The following is a 20,928-nucleotide window of genomic DNA, read 5'->3' as shown; positions in this document are numbered from 1 at the left end:
TAACTGTGGCATATTCGATATGTCAAAAACAGTAACAAGGGGCTGGAGTGATAGCACAGCGGGGAGGGCATTTGCCTTGCACGCTTGTCGACCCGGGTTCGAATCCCAGCATCCCATATGGTCCCCTGAGCACCGCCAGGGGTAATTCCTGAGTGCATGAGCCAGGAATGACCCCTGTGCATTGCCGGGTGTGACCCAAAAAGCAAAAAAAAAAAAAAAAAAAAAAAAAAAACCAGTAACAAGTCTCACAATGGAGACGTTACTGGTACCTTCTCGAGCAAATCAACAAACAACAGGACAACACTGTTACAGTGCTATTACGATTTCTAATTTAAAGTGTTTGTATTCAAAGAACCGGATGGTTTTAGAATTGAAATTCTTTGTTTTATGTATTAAAAAGACAATCCTTTTAAGAGTCAGTTATTTGTACAGCCTTTGCCTCTGAGTCATTTTCCTTAGTGGAAGGAATACTGGAACTGAAGTCAGATAATAAAGGATAGAATTCTTTTTTTTTTTCTTTTTGGGTCACACCTGGCAGTGCACAGGGGTTACTCCTGGCTCTGCACTCAGGAATTACCCCTGGCTGTGCTCAGGGGACCATATGGGATGCTGGGATTTGAACCCGGGTCGGCCGCGTGCAAGGCAAACGCCCTACCCGCTGTGCTATCTCTCCAGCCCCAATAAAGGATAGAATTCTTGACTCTGGGCTGTTGTAGTCTTTTACCTGCTCTGTGATCATGAGCTTGATATTTTTTTCAGGGTTAGTTTTCTCATTTGACCATTTTTATTAAAAATCCATCTCAGGGACAAGGAACTGGCTCAAATGGTGGAGCATATTCCTCTTTCTAGCATGTGCGAGGCCCTGAGTTTGATTCACCACCACCACGTACCCCCTGAGCATCACTGAGTACAGAGCTGTTAAAAAAAAAAATCTATCTTGGGCTGGAGAGATAGTACAGGGGTTAAGGTACTGGTCTTGAACTGTGCTCAACCCAGTTTGATCTCTGGTACTGCATAGGGTCCCCGGAGCACAGGTAGGGGTAATCCCCGAGTACAGAGCCAGGAATAGCCCTTGAGCACCATCAGCTTGGCCGCCCCAAAACAAATACAACAAAATTCCATCCAGCAAGAAATGACTAGGGATTACCTGAGGTCATGTGAACCAAGTTATCAGTTCTGCACCAAGCAAATGCTCAGTGACCTTTACTCTTGGCCCTTGCTTGCCTAAATCGCAACATCTAAGGTAAAATTAGGAGTCCTTGGAGCATGGTAGCCTGGATTGTGGCTTCCTATGCACACCAGGAATGTTGTGTTACATCAGCATTTGAATACAATATTCAAGATTTCTTACTTGAAAAATAATCTCAATAATCTCCTTTTTAAATCAGAGGTTTTATTACTGCTGCTTTTTTATTTATATTTATATTATTATTATTATTATTGTTTTGCTTTTTGGGTCACACTGGCGATGCACAGGGGTTACTCCTGGCTCTATGCTGAGGGATTACTCCTGGTGGTGCTCAGGGGACCATATGGGATGCTGGGAATCGAACCCGGGTTGGCCGCATGCAAGGCAAATGCCCTACCCGCTGTGCTATTGCTCAAGCCCCTATTATTATTATTATTATTATTATTATTATTATTATTAATATTATTATTTTTGCTTTTGGGGTCACACCCAGTGATGCTCAGGGGTTACTCCTGGCTCTGCACTCAGGAATTACTCCTGGCGGTGTCTGGGGGACCACATGGGGTGCCGGGGATCGAACCCGGGTCAGCTATGTGCAAGGCAAACGCCCTACCCACTGTGCTATTGCTCCGGCCCACTGCTGCTTTTTTAAAAAAATATTTTTTAACTTTTCCTTGCACTTGAGTTTAGGCAATCTCCCAGCCAACCATCAACTATGATTTAGGTTTGTAGAGTTATCTGAATCGGCACATTTGTTTTTATAAAACATTAGAACTCACACTAAATTATATAGACATTGTGCAGAAAGTAAATCTGCATAACCTTTTAAGTCTTCCATTTAAAAAAAAACCTGCTTTCTAAAATAATAAGTAACATGCTTGCATTCAGTTGCAAGGGTTTGTGCTGGCAATAAAGGATGAGATTCTTAGCACAGAGGTGTTAGTCACCAGAAAACATTTAGGTTTTCAGGTGTTGGATGCAGCATTGTTTGTTTCCTCTTCTCATTCAGTTCATTTGTCACTTTAAAACACAACTTATTTTTTTTCTCTCTCTCTTTTTTCTCCGCTTTTCTATAAAGGCAGAAACCTGTGGGTTCTTGTTGTGGGGCGGTTTCCAAAGGAACACAGAATTGGGATTCCAGAGTTCAAGTACGTGGCAAATATGCACGGAGACGAGGTATGTATGTGGCTTTAATATTTGAAATGTCATCAGAGAAACTTCTTCTGAGTTATCTTGAGTTCTGCTTAAATGCCAGTAAAGCAGCATTCATCCGAACCTAGGATGGGGAAAGGTCTCCCTGTAAGAATTTAAGGAGCCAGCTGCAATAACCATTGTAGCCATAAGGATGTTTACCTGGTGCCCTGAGACTGTAACGTGAGCCTTATTTGTGTTTAGGAGCAGCGTGTACCCAAAGTCCTTGAGTGTTTTCCTGAATTGATTTTTCCCACCTTCGGGGCAGTACCAAATGTGACCCAGCAGAAGAGCTAGTTTGTATTTGAACTCAAAATAGAATAATCCAAATCGCTACTTAATCTTCTAACTGACTTTATTTATTTTTAAAAGTTGTGTGTTTGGGGGCTAGAGCCGAAGTGCCCGGGTTGCTCCTGGCTCTACACTCAGGAATCACTTTGGCGGTGCTTGGGGGACTATATGGGATGGCAGATGAACCTGGGTTGCCACATGTAAGACAAGCGCCCTCCCCACTGTCCTATCCCTCAGACCCTTCTAACTGGCTTTTAAACTGCTTTGTCACTTCCCCTTAATCTAATATCTATGTCCCATAAAATAAAGCCTTAAATATCTCATTGTTTTCAGTGCTCAAGTTTAGAAAAACAGGAGTTTCTCTTGCCCACCATTCAGCTATTTTACATTCCTTAATAACTCCTTCATTCTTTTCCAACCGAGCAGGAATAAGCAGCTTCTATTTTGCTTATTTATCTTTTCTGTTAACTTTCTATTTTGTACGCAAGATACACTTTCTCTACTCCTTTCTTGCCAAGCATTTGAGGATGACTCACCTTACTTCCCCAAGAATATGTAGGTGCCATGTTTTCTGCTCAGGGGCCAGAGAGATAGTTACGTGGGTGAGGCACTTGCCTTGCACTCAGGCAGCAGGAGCCCCAGTATTCATAGCCCCCCACACTCTGCCAGGAGTGATTCCTGAGTACAGAGCCAGGAGTAACCCTTGATCATCACTGGATGTGGCCCAAAACCCAAAAAGAAAAGAAAAAAGAAGTCATATTTTCTGCTCATCAAAACTCCCATGCAGCTGAGCAATAAAGCAGAATGAAAAGACAGTTCCCAGCCATCACTGAAAAATAAATTTTATAGAAATGTGTGCATCATCCTGTAAAATGCACTTAATATTGGAGGACCAGTAAGGTGCATACAGCCTTCGGACTTGTTTAAACATTTCTGACGCTGCCCTAGTGTGGGGGTGCTCTGTGGGACTGAGTTTTCTGTCCTAGCTTCCTACTCCCCAAAACTGGGCTTTCCAGGGCAGAATCCCACCCTCCCCATACCCGGAGCCTGCCTTTCTAGGGGCCTGCATCCCTTATCTCGAAGGAGGATGCTGCCTGAAGGTGGAGCATAGCCCTGCACATCTGCCTCTCTGAGGGCGATCAGTAGAGCTTGACTGATGGTGGGAAGAAGGGCCCCGGTGCTCGATCACTTTCTTTCTTTCTTTCTTTCTTTCTTTCTTTCTTTCTTTCTTTCTTTCTTTCTTTCTTTCTTTCTTTCTTTCTTTCTTTCTTTCTTTCTTTCTTTCTTTCTTTCTTCCTTCCTTTCTTTCTTTCTTTCTTTCTTGCTTGCTTGCTTTCTTGCTTTCTTTCTTGCTTTCCTTCCTTCCTTGTTTCTTTCCTTCTTTCCTTCTTTTCTTCCTTTCTTTCTCACTTTCTTTCTCTCTTTCTCTCTTTTTCTTTCTTTCTTCCTTTTTTCCTTTTTTTTTTTTTTTTTTTTTTTTTTTTGCTTTTTGGGTCACACCCGGTGATGCACAAGGGTTACTCCTGGCTCTGCACTCAGGAATTACCCCTGGCCGTGCTCAGGGGACCATATGGGATGCTGGGATTTGAACCCGGGTCGGCCGCGTGCAAGGCAAACGCCCTACCCGCTGTGCTACCGCTCCAGCCCCCCCTTCCTTTTTTTTTTTTTTTTAAATAAATGGCTCTATTTAAAAGAATTCCTGTTGGGCTCAAGATGTTGTTCAATGGTAGAGCAGTGGGTTAGCCTTTGTGAGGCCCTAAGTTTGATCCCCAGCACTGAAAAAATATATGTCAAAAATCAGTGAAGAACTCCACACTGCTGGGATCTGGCCAAAGTAGTTTCTTTTTTTTTTTTAATTTTTTTATTAGTGAATAAAGTGAGGTACAGTTAGACTTACAAACTTTCATGCTTGCGTTTCAGTCATACAATGATTGAGTGCCCATCCCTCCACCAGTGCCCATTTTCCACCACCAATGGTTCCAGCATCCCTCCCACCCACCCCCACCTCATCCTCCCCCCACCCCACCCCGCCTCTGTGGCAGGGCCAAAGTAGTTTTTACTGAAGCAACTGGCCCTTACAGATGGCAGCCATGACTTCCGTTCCCTGCTGCTATCAGGTCCACAGATCCCCATTCGTGGGAGTCCAGTTAAATAAGAGACATATGGGACTCATTGACTTCAGCTGTTTATTTACTGGATTCCTGGCATTTCAGAGGCTGCAGCTTGCTGCTTCGAAGTAAACCCCCAGAACGGCAGCTTCTAGAGATAAGCCAGCAGCCCTGCCGCACTCAGCCCGTGCATGGGCTCATTCCTTCCATGAGCTCTCCCAGCAGCTTGCTCTCAGGCATTAGTGTACTCTGCGGACTCAGATAGGAGCCTTGGTGTGTTTGGGACATGGGGACCTGAAGCCCTTTCACCCCCAAGTCTCCCAGCTGGTATCTATGTCCAAGGATCTCTGAGCCTAGCAGAGACTTGCCCTGCGAATTTGAGATCTTGTGTTTGCTTTGCTGCCGGTGCCTCTAGGAGCTGGGAAGGGCAGCAGTTTGCATCCAGAGTTGGAGGAGTCTCTGAGTAAAGGGTTCGACCCACCCCCGCTTCTTCTCTCAGATCTTTTAGAACTGAAGGAGCATTTGCAAGAAACTAGTATTGAGGCCGGCAAGATAAAGCAAAGGGTAAGATGCTTGCCTTGAATGCAGCTGCTTAGGCTGTAGCCTTGCTTCCATCTTGGGCATGAGAGTCCCCGAGCACCAGCAGGAGTAAGCCCTGAGCACTGCTGGGGATGGCCCCAAAAACAAGCCAACAAAAGTTTCTTCCCCCGACCTCACCTAGTGCCAGAAAATGTCAGGGTCATCACCAGTAGCAGGGGGACCCCATTCTGTCCATCAGACCTGCTTTCCCCCTCCATGATTTTTTTCCTTTTCCCTATGCCATGTTTAGAATCAGGTCTTTTTTTGTAAGTTTATTTTTTTTTGGAGGACACATGGGGCTGGAGCGATAGTGCAGTGGGTAGGGCGTTTGCCTTGCATGCAGCTGACCAGGGTTCGATTCCTCCATCCCTCTCAGAGACTGGCAAGCTACTGAGAGTATCCCGCCTGCACAGCAGAGCCTGGCAAGCTATCCATGGCGTATTCGATATGCCAAAAACAGTAACAAGTCTCACAATGGAGGAGATGTTACTGGTACCCGCTCAAGCAAATCGGTGAGCAATGGAATGACAGTGGAGAACATACCCCAAAGTACTCAGTGCTGGGAGGTCACTCCCCACAGTCCTCAAGGATCAAGGGGGCCTCCCATATGCAAAGCAAACACTCCAGCCTACCACCCCCAACTTAAAATTTATTGTAGTGAAGGCAATGTCTTTACAATGGCATTTACATCCATGGTCTTATTACATACAGCCCTCTGAACCACAGCTCTGGCCCTAAGGTCTTTTTTTAAATTAAAAAGCATGATTTTTAAAAATTTTATAAAAGGAAGAAGGAGTCAGAGAGTACAGCATTTAGAGTGCCTGCCTTATACACAGCCGACCTGGATTTGATCCCTGGCATCCCATGTGATTCCCCCCCTTGCACCCATGAGTAATTCCTGATTGCAAAGCCAGGAGTAACCCCTAGGCACTGCTTGGTGTGACCCAAAACAACAAAAATGCCAAACACCATGTTAATGTGCAACAAAACCATGTTAATGTGCAACAAAATAGTACAAATGGCATCCCAACATGGTTCATTTGGCAAAAGTATATACACATGCATGCAAATATCTGGAAGAATAAAATAATAGGGAATTAACTGTCTTAGTTTTGGGATGGTCAGTGTACTGTGTTCTCTCCTATATTTTTCCCTTAAAATGCACACATGTAGATTTTGTAATAACAACAGATTATTCTTCATTTTGTTTATAAGGTTTTTGTTTATTTTGGGGCCTTACATAGCTGTAAGCAAAACATGGGTGTGTTTGGTGTTTGAATGACACCTATCTTGGGGGCTACCCCCAGTATAGGACTCGGAGTACGTGGGATCCCAAGGCACACCCCCCACTCTATGAGTCACCTGTGTGGCACAGTGTTTTTAAGTCAGTTTTTTAATAAAGAGAGAAAACATGGTCTGTGGAATGGCCTGTATTCTGGGCTTTTTGTTTCCCCCTTCAAAGTATCACTGAACAGTTAGTGCCTGTACTGATGTGAGATTGAGTTAGATCTCAAAACTTATTGGTTAAGATGAGACTTTTGGCTAATGACATCATAGGAATTGTGAAGATGGCAGTTTTAGCTGATACTAAGACTTTAGGCTAGTTAGTCCAACTATACACAAGAATACAAAGATGAGAGTAGCATGGTCAACCTAAAATGGCCCATTTATTATAGATATTATAATAAAAGAAGTGAAATTAAGCCTACTCTCCTGTATGAATTTTATTACTCTGACTCTTAACAAAGTTGAGTATTGTCTCCTAGGAGTCAGACTCCTTCCTTCCTTCCTTCCTTCCTTCCTTCCTTCCTTCCTTCCTTCCTTCCTTCCTTCCTTCCTTCCTTCCTTCCTTCCTTCCTTCCTTCTTTCCTTCCTTCCTTCCTTCCCTCCTTCCTTCCTTCCTTCCTTCCTTCCTTCCTTCCTTCCTTCTTTCCTTCCTTCCTTCCTTCCCTCCTTCTCTCCCCACACCTAGCAGTGCTTAGGACTTGCTCCTGTCTCTGTGCTCAGGAATCATTTCTGGAGGTGCTCAAGTGCCGGGGATCAAACCTGGGGTTAGCCCTGTGCAAAGCCAGCACCTTAACCCCTGTGCTATCTCTCTAGTCCAAGCAGACGTTTTTTCTTCTCTTCTGCTGCCTGTTTTTGGCTCACCATGTCCAGGCTGTCCGCTTGTGCCTTACAAGAAAATAATAACTAACATTTTGTGAGCACAGACTATGTTAAATGCTGCATAGAATTCTCCAGTAGGTGCTACACTTAAGTATTACCCTAAACACTACATTGAGAACCACAGACAGTGCTATACCAAGTCCTAACTAAAGGATATACTGTGTGCCATGCTAAGGACCTGGCTTCTTTAGGTCACCTCTGTAGAAGGTGTGCTTATTAGTCCTAGTTCCTAACAAAGGAAATCCAGATCTGTCTAAAGCCAGAGCCTGAGCAATAAGCCATCCCTAGCTATGGCTTGGCCTTTTCTGTTCTCTCTATTGCCCTTGGGATGTTCTATTTTCATTGCTTTTGTTTGTATAAGTCGAGCTATCATCTATGTGCGGTGAATTTTGTTTGGATCACCATTTGTTGAGAAGATTGGGGACCTGGAGAGATAGCACAGCAGTAAGGCACACAGCTTTGCACACAACTGACCCGGGTCCTATCCCCGGCACCGTGTGTAGTTCCCTGAGTTCTATCATGAATGGCCCCTGGGTAGAGCTAGGAGTAAGCCCTGAGCATGACCAGGTATAGCCCCCAAACAAAACCAACCAACCAGACAAACAGAAAAGATTAGGGATCCTTCACTACAGGAAAGAGTAGCAAGATCTGAGCTGTAAACTGGAATAAATGCCTCCAAGTCGCCCATCTCAGCCCCTGTCTCCTTGGTCCCCGTGTGCCCCTCTCCCACTGCTGTAGAATCACTCTGGGTCTCTGCTGCCTGTGGCCCCTGATGCTCATGCTTCTGATCAACAAGGAAGAAGGCTGGGGTGGCCGCCTTCCCGGTTTGCAGAGGCCAGCAGCCGCTTTGACCCCCTCCTCCCCCACCTCCTGCTCACACAGCTCGGCCCTTTGACAGCAAATGCCCCATCCAGGCTGTAATTATGGCAGCTCCTGGCGCAAGGTGCTGACACACCTAAGCCTAATGACTTGTTTTGAACTGGCAGGGACGTGCTGCCCCTGAGGGGGACTCTGGCAGAGGGCACACACGTAAGTGTGTGTGAGTGGGTTTCTTCTACCCCATCCTCCCGTCCCCGACATTTCACGGCTGACTCCTTTGTGAACTGTTTGTTAGTGTTTCACTGAGAGTTAGGACCGTGCTGGGAAGCCAGGTCCCCCAGGCCCAAAAGCCTGGAAAGGGGCTGTAACTCTCTCCACCCACTGTGGCGCCTGCCACCAATGCCAGCTTTCTCTAATCAGTAGGGGAAAGAAATCTTAGGCTTGGTGGGACTGGAGAGAGGTAGTGCGGCGAGTAGAGCACTCACCTTGCACCGGGCTGACACTGGGTTTGATCCCCGGCACCCTATATGCTCCCCCAGGCAAGGCCAGGAAATGATCCCTGAGCACGGAGCCAGGAGTAAGAGCTGAGTACTGCTGGGTGTGGCCTACAAACAAACAAACAAACAAACAAAAAAGAATAAAGAGAGATGTTTCACTGTAGGCTGTTGAGACAAGTCTGATTTGTCTTTAGTGGAAATACTGAAGCAAGCATGATGCTGAGCTTTCAGAGTGGGGAGATCCGGGCCAGAGACAAATCAACGGCAGAGCACAAGTTTCACATGTAGGAGGCCTGGGCTCAGTCTGCACGGGGGGAACCGAAGGCCCAGGACAGCCCTGAGCACCATCTGGTGTCTCCTTCCGCCTCCCTTGACAAGTTTATAAATGAAGTTGGGTGTTGGGCCCAGCAGAGAGCTCGGAAGGCTGGAGCCTTCCATGCATGAGGCCCACGGCTCCATCGCCAGCACTGCCCTGTGTGGCCCAGAGGGTCCCCCTATACTGCTGAGCCCCAGCAGAGCAACATTAAACCATCCATCTAGCCAGTGTCAGAGAATTGGCTCTCAGGCCTCCTGCGCACTGTTTGGGAGCCCCCCAAAATGTTGAGTGCTATAACGCTGAGCAAATCCACTAACAGTGCCGGGCAAAGGCTGGGTTCACCTGCCTCTCAGACCTCAAAGGGGAGACGTATTGACAGGTGTGTCAACCCCCAGAGCCAGTTGCTCATCCTGAGTCTTCATTTTCTCTAGAGAGATTTTTAAGCTTGTGTTTCTTAAACATCAACAAATCATTTTTACTATGATAGTTTATTCATGCACCAGAATTTTGAAATGTGCCCATCACAAATTTTCGCTAGTAGCATTGATTTGTAGCTGATGGATCCCAGGTAAATGGGTTTGGAGGGGGGAAAAATACCCTCGATAATAATGATTCTATTATTTTAAGTAAACATAAAGGATTTTCACACATTGACTAGTTTTGAGAGATTGTTTATGAAGTATACTTTTCTGTTTACTTGTTTTAGAGGCAGGCTGGAAGATAGGACAGCGGGTAGGGCATTTGTCTTGCACCAAGCTGACACAGATTCAATTCCCACATCTGATTTGGTCCCCCAAGCACTTCCAGAAGTAATTCCTGAGTGCAGAGTCAGGAGTAACCCCTGAGCATTGCCAGGTGTGGCACAAAAGCCTAAATAAATAAACAAATAAGTATTTCAGAGGCTGGAGCTATAGCTCAATGGTAGAGCTCATGCCTTATTTAGGCAAGACCCTGCTAAAATAAATAAATAATGCTTCTCTTTAAATGACATTTTCGGATCAGAATGATAGTATGTTGGGGAGGGCGCTGGCCTTGCAATCAGCCCGTTTTAGTTCAATCCCCACCATCACCTTTGATCCCCTGAGCTCTCTTAGGAGCGAGCACTGCGCACAGAGCCAAGAGTAAGCCCTGGGGTTTGGGATGTGGCTCAAAACCCCAAAATAAAGTGATTTTAATAGTTAATACCTTTATTAAAGCATAACACAAAACCATGATGTAATTATCTGAAATTGTGGCTGTTTGAGATGTAAGATTGTCGTCAGCGTGCAATAGAGATGCCGAATTCACCTAAACAAAACAAAATAGAAAAGAAAAGCTTGTTCCTCTCCAAGTGCCAACATCTAAGCATTTTCTACCACTATCCCACATAATAGTGAAATATCCTCAGTTATGTAGCATGGCTTTGGACAATTCTTTCTGAATAAACTAAAAACTAAACTTTATTCCAGTGAAAGTGTCTTGTCTTTAAGCCTGTATTACATTCCTCATGTACTGAAGCTCTTTCTCCCCATCTCCCTTGTTGGTAAGACTGGGCCAGGCTGACTAAGCCCTAAGCATGCTTAGAAGTGTGGCCTGTCACCAGAGTACATTCTGTTCAATATTTAAAATCCTTCAGATGAAATGACCATCGTTTGTGCATCTTCCATCACTATGCACTTAAGTCCTCAGAAACTTTCTCCTCAGAATAATCTTGACCTTGTCATGGACGTGTCAATGGTAACCCACAGTTGTTTGTTAGTACTTGACATACCAGAAACTGGGCAGGATACCAGGGTTAAAGAGGAAGCCAGTTAGGATGGAGTTGAGGCAAGAGGCGGTCAGTCCAGGTCAGAGAGTCTAAGTCCAGGTCTTGTAACGTAGGTGGAAAGCCTAATTAGAAAGCCCAGGTATGAAATTAGTGATGGGGCTTTACAGGAGGTGATGGAACCCAGGACGGTGGATGGCTGAAGAAAACTATATTAGAGAATGTAAGGGTTTTCTTTAACATCTAGGCTGATATTTGAAGAAAAACATTTAGCTAGGCATTCAGACAAATTAATTACATCTGTACAATGCCATTATAGAACCCCACAGCTGACAAACTTTTCCCTCAGCAGCTGCATTACAGAATAGCATTTCAAAAACAGATTCCATTATGAATTATGAATTCCACTGTCACTTTCTCTTAGACAACACATTACCTAAGTTGTAGTTGTTTCTTCCAAATGTCTCTTGTTTATAAACATCCTCTGAAGAGTTAGAACATTCATTTTTATCTGACAAATTCCAATTGGACTGAAATGAAGTATTATTGGTAGAGAATTTATTTTCTGCTGTCGTGATTATTGCACTTTTAACCATCGAATGAGTTATCAGTGAGTGGTTCCAGAGGCTAGTGTGTTTTTCCGGCCTTCTAATGTCTGAATTGGGAATTCTTTTATTAAATTCTACACTCATACAAAAAAAGAAAGTGAGCAAATCAAATAAATGACTGGTTAAGCAAATGGAAACTTTTGACCACATTCCTTTTTAAAATTTCAACTCTCTAAGGTTTCATATTCAAAGACTTAATTTTAAACAAAGGGCAGTTTATAAATAAAACATGGATGAGTACTTGAAACATTTATATTAAGGTTGGGAAGAATTAATTTGAATAATATTTGGAATAAATCTACTTTTAAGGAGGCAGCAGACTATGACCCAATAAAAAGAAGGCTTTGTTTAATTCCTCCTGGAATTCCATCTGTTTGTCTTAGTATTTTTTTTAATGATCTGATTCTTAATTGGCCTGTTATCATGTTTCCAAGACTTTAATTTATTGCAGTGAAGAATTTGTGATTTTTGAGTCCAGAGAAAAAAGGGGTGGAATATTGCATGTTCTCAAGTCCCTGGCTTCAATTCCTGGCACCACTGGGGTCCCCTAGCATCTCTGGGTGTCACCCTGGTGGCACCAGTGAGACTCCTTTTTTAAAAAGGCAATATTTGTGATTTTTTAATAAGGATATAAACAGATACCTTGGTTACACATTTGTTTTCCTGAAAGACTCATGATTTTACTGTTTCTGTAAGTAGTGTAGGTCTTTAAAAAGTGAAACTAGAAAACTAAGAGAAAATAAACATCATTCAGAATCTATCACTCAGAAATAACCATCATTAATACTTGTCAAACATCATTCTAGATCTGGCTGTATTTCTGAGGTAAGAAGGCAAATGGAATGAAAAGCTGTCAAATATGTACAAAATTTAATTTTACTTGACTTACCAGAATAAAATCAGGTAAATTTTAATAGAAAGTGAAGTGGAATAAAATAAAGTAAATTGAAACACCCATGAGTCAAACAAAAATATTGGTGAACCTGATAATATTTTCTCAAAGTAAACTATCAGAAGATTCTTCTAAAATTAAGGCAAAACTAAGGGAAAATTTTGAAATGATAGTCTTTTAAAAATCTATATATTTCAGGGCCGGAGAGAAAGTAGAGCAAGTAGGGCTGTTGCCTTGCCTATGGACAGCTGCCCCCCACGTGGTCCTCTAAGCCCCAGCAGGAGTGATCCCTCCTGAGCACTGTTTTGGGGATGTGACCCAAGAAACAAAACAAATGTATATTTCAACATTTTACAGAATTGTGTTATCCTTTTCTATGAAAAGTAAAGAAATAAACTTTGAAAATTCCCCTCCTTCCCTTTCTATTCATTGTACACCTTAATTTTTACATTCTGTCCTGTACTTGCAGCTCCTGCTTGCTTACTCTACCTCTACACTTAATAATGGCTCTTTACCTTTGGTTGTAGTTTGCATTGTGTTAAATGAATTCCATTACCAACTCATGTCTTAGGTTCTGACATGCTTGAGAATGTGTGGTTCAGAGAGTGGAGATGAAAATTTCCATTAAACCCACAGGGGAATTCTGATCATGGTTCCGCTCAGTATCTGACTGGGGACTCAGGTGAGCTAAAGTGTGCGCTCTGGCCTTTCCTCATCTCCTCCTCCCAGTGAATCTCCTACACTCTCCAGCCTGAGGGACAAGTCAGCCCTAATCACATTTTTCTCCCTTCACTATTTTATCTTCTGAAAACCCTCTTGCCAGAAATCACCTAAAACCAGCCACACTTGTCGCATTTAATGTCATCTTTCACAAATGGAGGCCACTTGGTTTGAAGGAGACCAGTAAATTTTCCCAAGGCTGCTTCCAAAACACTATTGGGAAGCCAGTATGCAACTTGCTGAACATTTTTTTCCAACTTATTATTTTTTTTATTAATGAATCACCGTGCAGGTACAGTTACTGATTTACATATTTTCGTGCTTGTGCTTCAGTCATACAATTCTCGAGTACTCATCCCCCCACCAGTGCCCATTCTCCTCCACTGATGACCCCAGCATCCCTCCCACCGCCCCCTCCCATCCCCCCACCCCACCCCGCCTCTGTGGCAGGGCATTCCCTTTTGTTCTCGCTCTCCTTTTGGGTGTTGTGGTTTGCAGTGGATGAATTGGGTGTCCATCGTGTTCAATCTATAGTCTGCTTTCTTGCTGAACATTTTTTTATTACTAGTTTTAGAAGGCGTTTTCAAGTGACAGTGTTTACTGTAAAAACAGAAATGGAATGGAAAAAGAGAGACATGAATCAGAGTGAAATTTTACATCTCCCTTTGAATATATATATAATCATACATTATATTCATACATTATATTCATATGTATTCATACATTCCAAAATTTTTGAGTCCCAATTTCAAATCACTCTGTTCATTCAGATAGCAAACTCACAAAATTCACTTGCCTCTGGGGGACATCACGTCTGGGTTCTAGGCTTGTTCTATCCTTTGTCAAAGGTCTGGATTCCACTGGGGCTGTCGTTGAGGACTTTTCCTTCCCACTGCCAATGCCAAAGCCTGTGCAACTCTGCCCTTATTTATCGCCTGTTGCCCCAATGCTAGAAGCCAATTCTGCACCCTCGATGCTTCAGATCTTATCTAAGGGGTAGAAGATCCTTAGCCACAAGTACATTCCTTGAACCCAAGATTATAGGGAGAGGGAACCTCGGGGTTGCTCCAAGCAGAAGCAGTTGCCTTACAAGCATGAGGCTGCAAGACGGATCCCAGTGCCACCCACTGGTGCCAAGTGCATTCCCTGCAGCCGTGCTGTTCCGGTTCTCTAGCAGCACAACTGTGGGCCACCCCAAGGGGCACCAAAACAAAAACACCTTTGCCGGCATCTCAGCGGGTAGTGCCTCTCTCCACGAGCACAGCAGCCAAGTGTGTGACTGTCATTGAAATAACACGAAGGGAAGAGAAGGAGGATGAAAACGATTTTGGGGAACTGACAGTGTGTTTCTCAGGCGCTGGATATGGAGAGGTAACAGAGTGAAGGCTCTGCCTTGCTTAGAGCATGACCCTGGTTTGATCCCTAGCACTGCATATGGTCCTGTGGTCCCCGAGCACCGCCAGGTGTAGCTCAAAACCAAAAGGGAAAACAGAAAGGAAAAGAAATTGATAATAAGCTAAACAAACCTTTCTATAATAATGCTGAAATGTGAATTCCCAAAACTGTAAATGTCTCCCTTGGGGATTTTAAAGCAAGATCTCTGACAGGCCTTGGTCAAAAGAGCACTTTATGTGGCAATGAATGTTGTTTTTTTTTTTCACAGTCATGCTTTTATGTATGTTATGTACATTGGAAACATACATCCAGCAGATAGGTCACGGAATTGCTTTTCGTGTTTGCTGTAAGTCAGAAGTGAGCTAACTTCAAACCTAAACAACAGTATCATAGATGAATGTGCAGCTAGGGCAAAACAATTGTGCGGATGATGTACAAATGACAGATTTCAGAGCACAAGAACAGGGAGATCATAAATACAAGCAAATAGCACCATCGAGAATTTGGAAACAGAATTTTGAAGTAAAGGGATATGGAAATCAGAAACTTAAGTCCTATATACTGAAAACTTGGATTTATTATTACACATGTTGGGTGGGAGTTAGTATACGGTTAAGGCGTTTACCAGCTCCGTCCCCAGTCCCACATATTATGGTCCCCAAGTCTCACAATGGAGACGTTACTGGTGCCTGCTCGAGCAAATGGATGAGCAACAGGATGACAGTGACAGTGACAGAGCAGCACCAGGAGTGATTCTGATCACAGAACCAGTAGTAAGCCCTGAGCATTAGCATCTGTGGCCCAAAAGAAACCTGTCTAACCCAGTGGTTTCCATGTGTCATCCACTGTGCCATACACAGTGTTCCCAACACACAGCAACATCCAGACCTGCTCTGTCCCTCCTCCTCCACTCCAGACTATCTGAGAGGGCAGCAGACTTGACCCTGCTCTCCTTCCTTTTTTCAAAAGTAATTTTTTTAGTTGAATCACCGTGAGATACAGTTACAAAGCTTTCATGTTTGAGATTCAGCCCTACAATGATCGAACACCCATTCCTCCACCAGTGCACAACCCTTCCCCATCCCAGTCCTCACCCTGCCTCTATGGCAGACAATTTCCCCAAGACTCTCTCTACTTTGGGGCATTATATTTTGCCACCATCATTCAAGCTTGCCTGCCTGGGACAGATGCTAGATAATTTATTTTCCATTGCTCATTTTGAATATCATGAGAGGTTGTGTGGCCACAAAAGTGGCCACATGCTTCTGGAGTTCTAAGATTGTAAGTGGTTGGGTTCCAGAGATATCTCTGTAGGGCACTAATCTATTTTGGGATTCAATTGGGCATCTCTGGACAAAGGCTGTTGGTGTACTAAGATGGCACCCAGAGGCAGATTGTCGGTGTGACAGCCAGGTTGCTGAGTGGCCAGGGCGCCAGGGAGGGACAGCCCAGGTCCTCTGCCGCTATGCAGCCTGGAGACTTAGTCCTGGAACCCGCATACCTGGGCCTTGCTTGTGGAAGCTCTTGGCCACCGGGATTCCATCTGGAGTGGGCAGGGAGAGCACACCTGTTCCATCTGGGGAACCCCGGTGAAATTGGCTTGGTGTGGGGCCCAGAGAGATCTCCGGCGCTGTGGTGTCTTCCGGGACTCACTGCTGTGTCTCCAGATGGGTACTTTGGGGAGGGAGAGGGTGGTGGGCTGGGTCACATCTGGCAGTGCTCAGGGGTGACCCCTGACCATGCTTAGGCAGTCAAATGTGGTGCAAGGGATCAAACACGGGTCAGCTGCATGCAAGGCAAGCAATATCACTTTAATTTTTTTGTTTGTTTGTTTTTTGTCTTTTTTTTTAGGCAATATCACTTTAAAGGGAGTAGTATGACAATAATAGTTAGAAATGATTGCTCTGGACAAGAGTGGCAAGTGTTGAAAGTAGGTAAAGGGATATATGTGATAACCTTTCAGTATCTGTATTGTAAACCATAATGCCCAAAATGAAAGGGAAAGAGAGGGAGGAAGAGAGGGAGTGAGAAAGAGAGAGAGAGAGACAGAGAGAGAGAGAACCTGCCATAGAGACAGGTAGGGATGTGGAAACTGGGGACATTGGAGGTAGGAAATGTACAGTGGTGAAAGGAAAAGGAAGGGTGTTAGAACATGATATGACTGAAACCAAATCATGAACAAAGTTGTAACTGTGTATATCAATGTGATTAAAAAATTTTAGAGGCTGGAGCGATAGCACAGTGGGTAGGGCATTTGCCTTGCACACAGCTGACCTGGGTTCAATTCCCAGCATCCCGAATATGGTCCTGAGTGCATGAGCCAGGAGTAACCCCTGTGCATTGCCGGGTGTGACCCAAAAAGAAAAAAAATAATGATAAATATTTTAAAAATAAATATTATTTTTATGAATAAATAACTCAGTATAGCCAGTGATTGTCACTTGTCAGGATGTCTGCTTGAGAACCAGGGCTCGCAGATACCCGGTAGAACTCCTGACCCAGGAATATGTGCTTGGGAAGCTGTTTCCTCTGTTTTCCTCAGACCATTCTTCAAGGTCTAAATCATCTTCCCTTTTCTCTTTAATATATTCAGACTGTAGGGAGAGAACTGTTGCTCCATTTAATCGAATATCTTGTAACCAATGACGGAAAGGACCCTGAAATCACACAGTTAATCAACAGTACCCGGATACACATCTTGCCTTCAATGAATCCAGATGGATTCGAAGCTGTCAAAATACCCGATTGTTACTACAGCGATGGACGGTAAGAATGGTCCCTCTATTTCTATTACAAACCAGAACAAGGGGCCCACTGAAGGCTGAGTTCCAAACCCACATGCCGAGTGATGCCCTAGTGGCACTGCTGTGTGGTGTCCCTGGCACCACAACCAAGTGTGTGTAAGTCCCACAACTGAAGTGTGTGATCAACACAACACAACCAGCACCACAAAGAGAAGGGGAAAATAAATTAAAATTAAATAATAATTAAAAAAATAAGACTGAAACAAAGCAAACAAAGGCCTCTATCAGCTAGGACTCCTGGCCCTGTAGGAGCTCTGCCAGGAGTGGTCTCTGAGCACTGCCAGGATGAATCCTGAGCACTGCCAGGAGTGATTCCTGAACACAGAGCCAGGAGTAAGCCTGAGGACAAACAGAAGAAGCCAAAAAAAAAAAAAAAACAACAACAACAACAGAAAGAAAAGCTCTTATAGAATGTCTTCATGACTGCTTCGCTTCATCCTATTCCTCCCACCCACCCTGCTCCCAGCCCCATCTTCTGGAAGCTTCTTTCTTGCTCACCTCAGATCCTAGTTCCCAACTTCCCAACACTTGTGGCCCCTGGTTACACTCCCTGATAGGCTTCCTGGCACAATCTTTCGGGTCTAATTTCTTGTGGAGTGTCTCTCTCCCTAGACCAGCTCAGCTCCCTGCGGGCAGGAGCCCTGTCACTGTGTTGGTGGCTGAACCCCAGGGCCCCGGCCCTCCATGATTACTGGTTCCTGTACAGCAAGAAGTAATCTTGAGGGCTGAGAGATCCCTGCCTGAGCTCACCCACGCATAGCACGCTGGAGGCTTGATCCTCTGCACTGTCTGCCCAGGAGTGACCAGAGCAGTGGGCTAAGACTAGCCTCTGATGACCAGAGTGACTCAAAAGTAAACAAGCCCAGCAACTCCAAGAACAACCACAAAGAGTGAATCTTGTATTATTATTATTATTATTATTATTTGGGTTGGAGCGATAGCACAGCAGGTAGGGCCGACCCAGGTTCAATTCCTCCGTCCCTCTTGAGAGCCCAGCAAGCTACCGAGAGTATCCTGCCTGCACGGCAGAGCCTGGCAAGGTACCCGTGGCATATTTGATATGCCAAAAACGGTAATAAGTCTCACAATGGAGATGTTACTGGTGCCCACTCAAGTAAATTGATGAGCAAGGGATGACAGTGATACAGTGATTATTATTTAAACAGCCTTTTGTCACCAGCTACCTCAGAAAGTTTAAAATTTCTCCAGTATTGTATAGTTTTTAATGTATTCACTTCTAGCCCAAATCAAGAGTCACGACTTGACTGCCTACAACTTTGAGGTTTTCCCAGTGTATTTATTTATTTATTTATTTATTTTATTTTTTTGCTTTTTGGGTCACACCTGGCGATGCACAGGGGTTACTCCTGGCTCTGCACTCAGGAATTACCCCTGGCCATGCTCAGGGGACCATATGGGATGCTGGGATTTGAACCCGGGTCGGCCGCGTGCAAGGCAAACGCCCTACCCGCTGTGCTATCTCTCCAGCCCCTTCCCAGTGTATTTAAACATGCCCAGTCTACTTTCCAGAAATGCTCTGGCATTAAGGAGCCTATTTCTGTGGTTTGTGTTATCCATGGCTGTGAGCAAACAGCTGCAAAATTTAGGGACTCCATAGGACCTTTTGATTTGCTCTCAGATCCATAAGTGGGGGTGGATCTGAGGACCAGGCAGAGCAGTGATGGCTAATCTGTGTGCCCTAGGGGGCCTCTGGGGTAAGGCTGAGACAATTGTCAGAGGGCAGCGGGTCAGAGCTCGCCATTCTGGCTGTCACTCCCTCATCCTCATCCCCTCCCCCCACCCCAGTCCTTCATTGCTCCCTCTAGACCCTCGCTGGGCTCTCAGGTCCCAAAATGTAGGAAGATGCCCAGAGCCAAAGGCCTGAAATAGAAACGCATCACAAAAGCAGCTGGTCCGTTGAGCAGAACAGGCCACTCCACAGGGGACTTCATAGCATGTGTACTCCGGGTGGGGCCCAAAAGAGGTTGTCTTGTGCCCCCCCTCCATACTTATCCTAGGAAAAGCATGAGTCCAGACAGAAGTGTCCATAGGCTCCCAGACCACCCGGAAACCATCAAAATTTTCTTTTAAAGGGAGAACAGTAACAACTACGACCTGAATAGAAACTTCCCAGATGCTTTTGAGTTTAATAATGTAACAACTCAGCCTGAAACTGCAGCAGTCCAGGAGTGGCTGACAACAGAGACATTCGTCCTCTCTGCAAACCTCCATGGTGGCGCCCAGGTGGCCAGTTACCCATTTGACAACGGGGTCCCAGGTAAGCAAATGTGAACCCAGCCCTGGCCAAGTCTAAAATGGAATTGCCACTCTCCCTCTGGGTGGGAATAAATTCTTCTCCTACCCTCTGCTGCTGCCCTACCGTCACCAGCACTCCCCCTGGACCAGCCGCAAAGTCCAGTTACAGCACAGATAGACAGCACAGGAGGTAAGATACTGGCTTTGCACGCTGGAGGCTTGATCCTCTGCACTGTATGACCAGGAGTGACCCAGAGCAGTGGGCTAAGAGTAGCCCCTAATGACCAGAATGACTCAAAAGTAAACTCCAGGCACAACCACAAAGAGTGAATCTTGTATTATTATTATTATTATTATTATTATTATTATTATTATTATTATTATTATTTAAACAGCCTTTTGTCACCAGCTTCCTCAAGAAGTTTGGAATTTCTTCAATATATGTTGTATAGTTTTTAATGTATTCACTTTTAGCACAAATCAATAAAGTGTCACGACTTGATTGTCTACAACTTTGAGTTTTTCTAGTGTATTTAAGCAGCCAACATGAGTTTGATCCACCCAGGAGATCCACCAAGAGTGATCCCTGACACGGAGCCAGAAAAGCCTGAGCATAGCCGGGTGTGCCCCAGATACAAACACAAAAACTACAACAATTTACCTCTTTGATAATTTTATGAGTAAGAACTGTTATTCCTCTTGAAACTGTAGAATGAGGTTCATTATCAAGAAGTTAAAATATTGAAATTTCATTTCATCTTGAGTATCTAAGAAAAGTTTTCTGACTTCTATGTGTGTGTATATATATATATGTATATGTGTGTATATATATATACACACACACACATGTATATATATCAGGAGACAGGGGACAGAGCAATAATACAGCGGATAGGGCATTTGCCTTGCAAGTGGTTGACCCAGGTTCGATCCCTGGCATCCCATGTGGTCCCCCAAGCACTGCCAGGAGTAATTCCTGAGTGCAGAGCCAGCCAGGAGTAACCCCTGAGCATTGCCAAATATGACCCAAAAAGCGACCCCTGCAAAAAAAAAATATATGTATATCAGCAGATATATTAATGATATATCAAATATGTAGCATACTCAGTATATATCTAGTCACAGTGTTTTTCAGTCACCATATTTAAGACATCCCAATTCAGATATTTTAATATGAAAACTTTTGCATGATGGGGGCTGGAGCGATAGCACAGCGGGTAGGGCATTTGCCTTGCATGCGGCCGACCTGGGTTCTAATCCCGCATCCCATATGGTCCCCTGAGCACCGCCAGGGGTAATTCCTGAGTGAAGAGCCAGGAGTAACCCCTGTGCATCGCCGGGTGTGACCCAAAA

The 20,928-nt window shown here is 44.5% G+C and overlaps 1 protein-coding gene across 1 annotated transcript in view; it reads left to right on the top strand.

Moving 5' to 3' along the window:
• The window catches only part of CPM (carboxypeptidase M), a 92,773-nt gene that overhangs the window by 47,918 nt on the left and 23,927 nt on the right, over nucleotides 1–20,928 (top strand). The window contains exons 3-5 of the mRNA XM_004602657.2: nucleotides 2,268–2,365; nucleotides 17,109–17,281; nucleotides 19,413–19,597. Coding sequence (XP_004602714.1) covers nucleotides 2,268–2,365; nucleotides 17,109–17,281; nucleotides 19,413–19,597 — 456 coding nt within the window. The remainder of the gene's footprint in view (nucleotides 1–2,267; nucleotides 2,366–17,108; nucleotides 17,282–19,412; nucleotides 19,598–20,928) is intronic.

This window comes from Sorex araneus, chromosome 10, assembly GCF_027595985.1.
Source record: "Sorex araneus isolate mSorAra2 chromosome 10, mSorAra2.pri, whole genome shotgun sequence".
Classification (NCBI taxonomy): domain Eukaryota; kingdom Metazoa; phylum Chordata; class Mammalia; order Eulipotyphla; family Soricidae; genus Sorex; species Sorex araneus.
The sequence above is the reverse complement of the archived record's forward strand: the minus strand, read 5'-3'. Positions and strand labels throughout refer to the sequence as shown.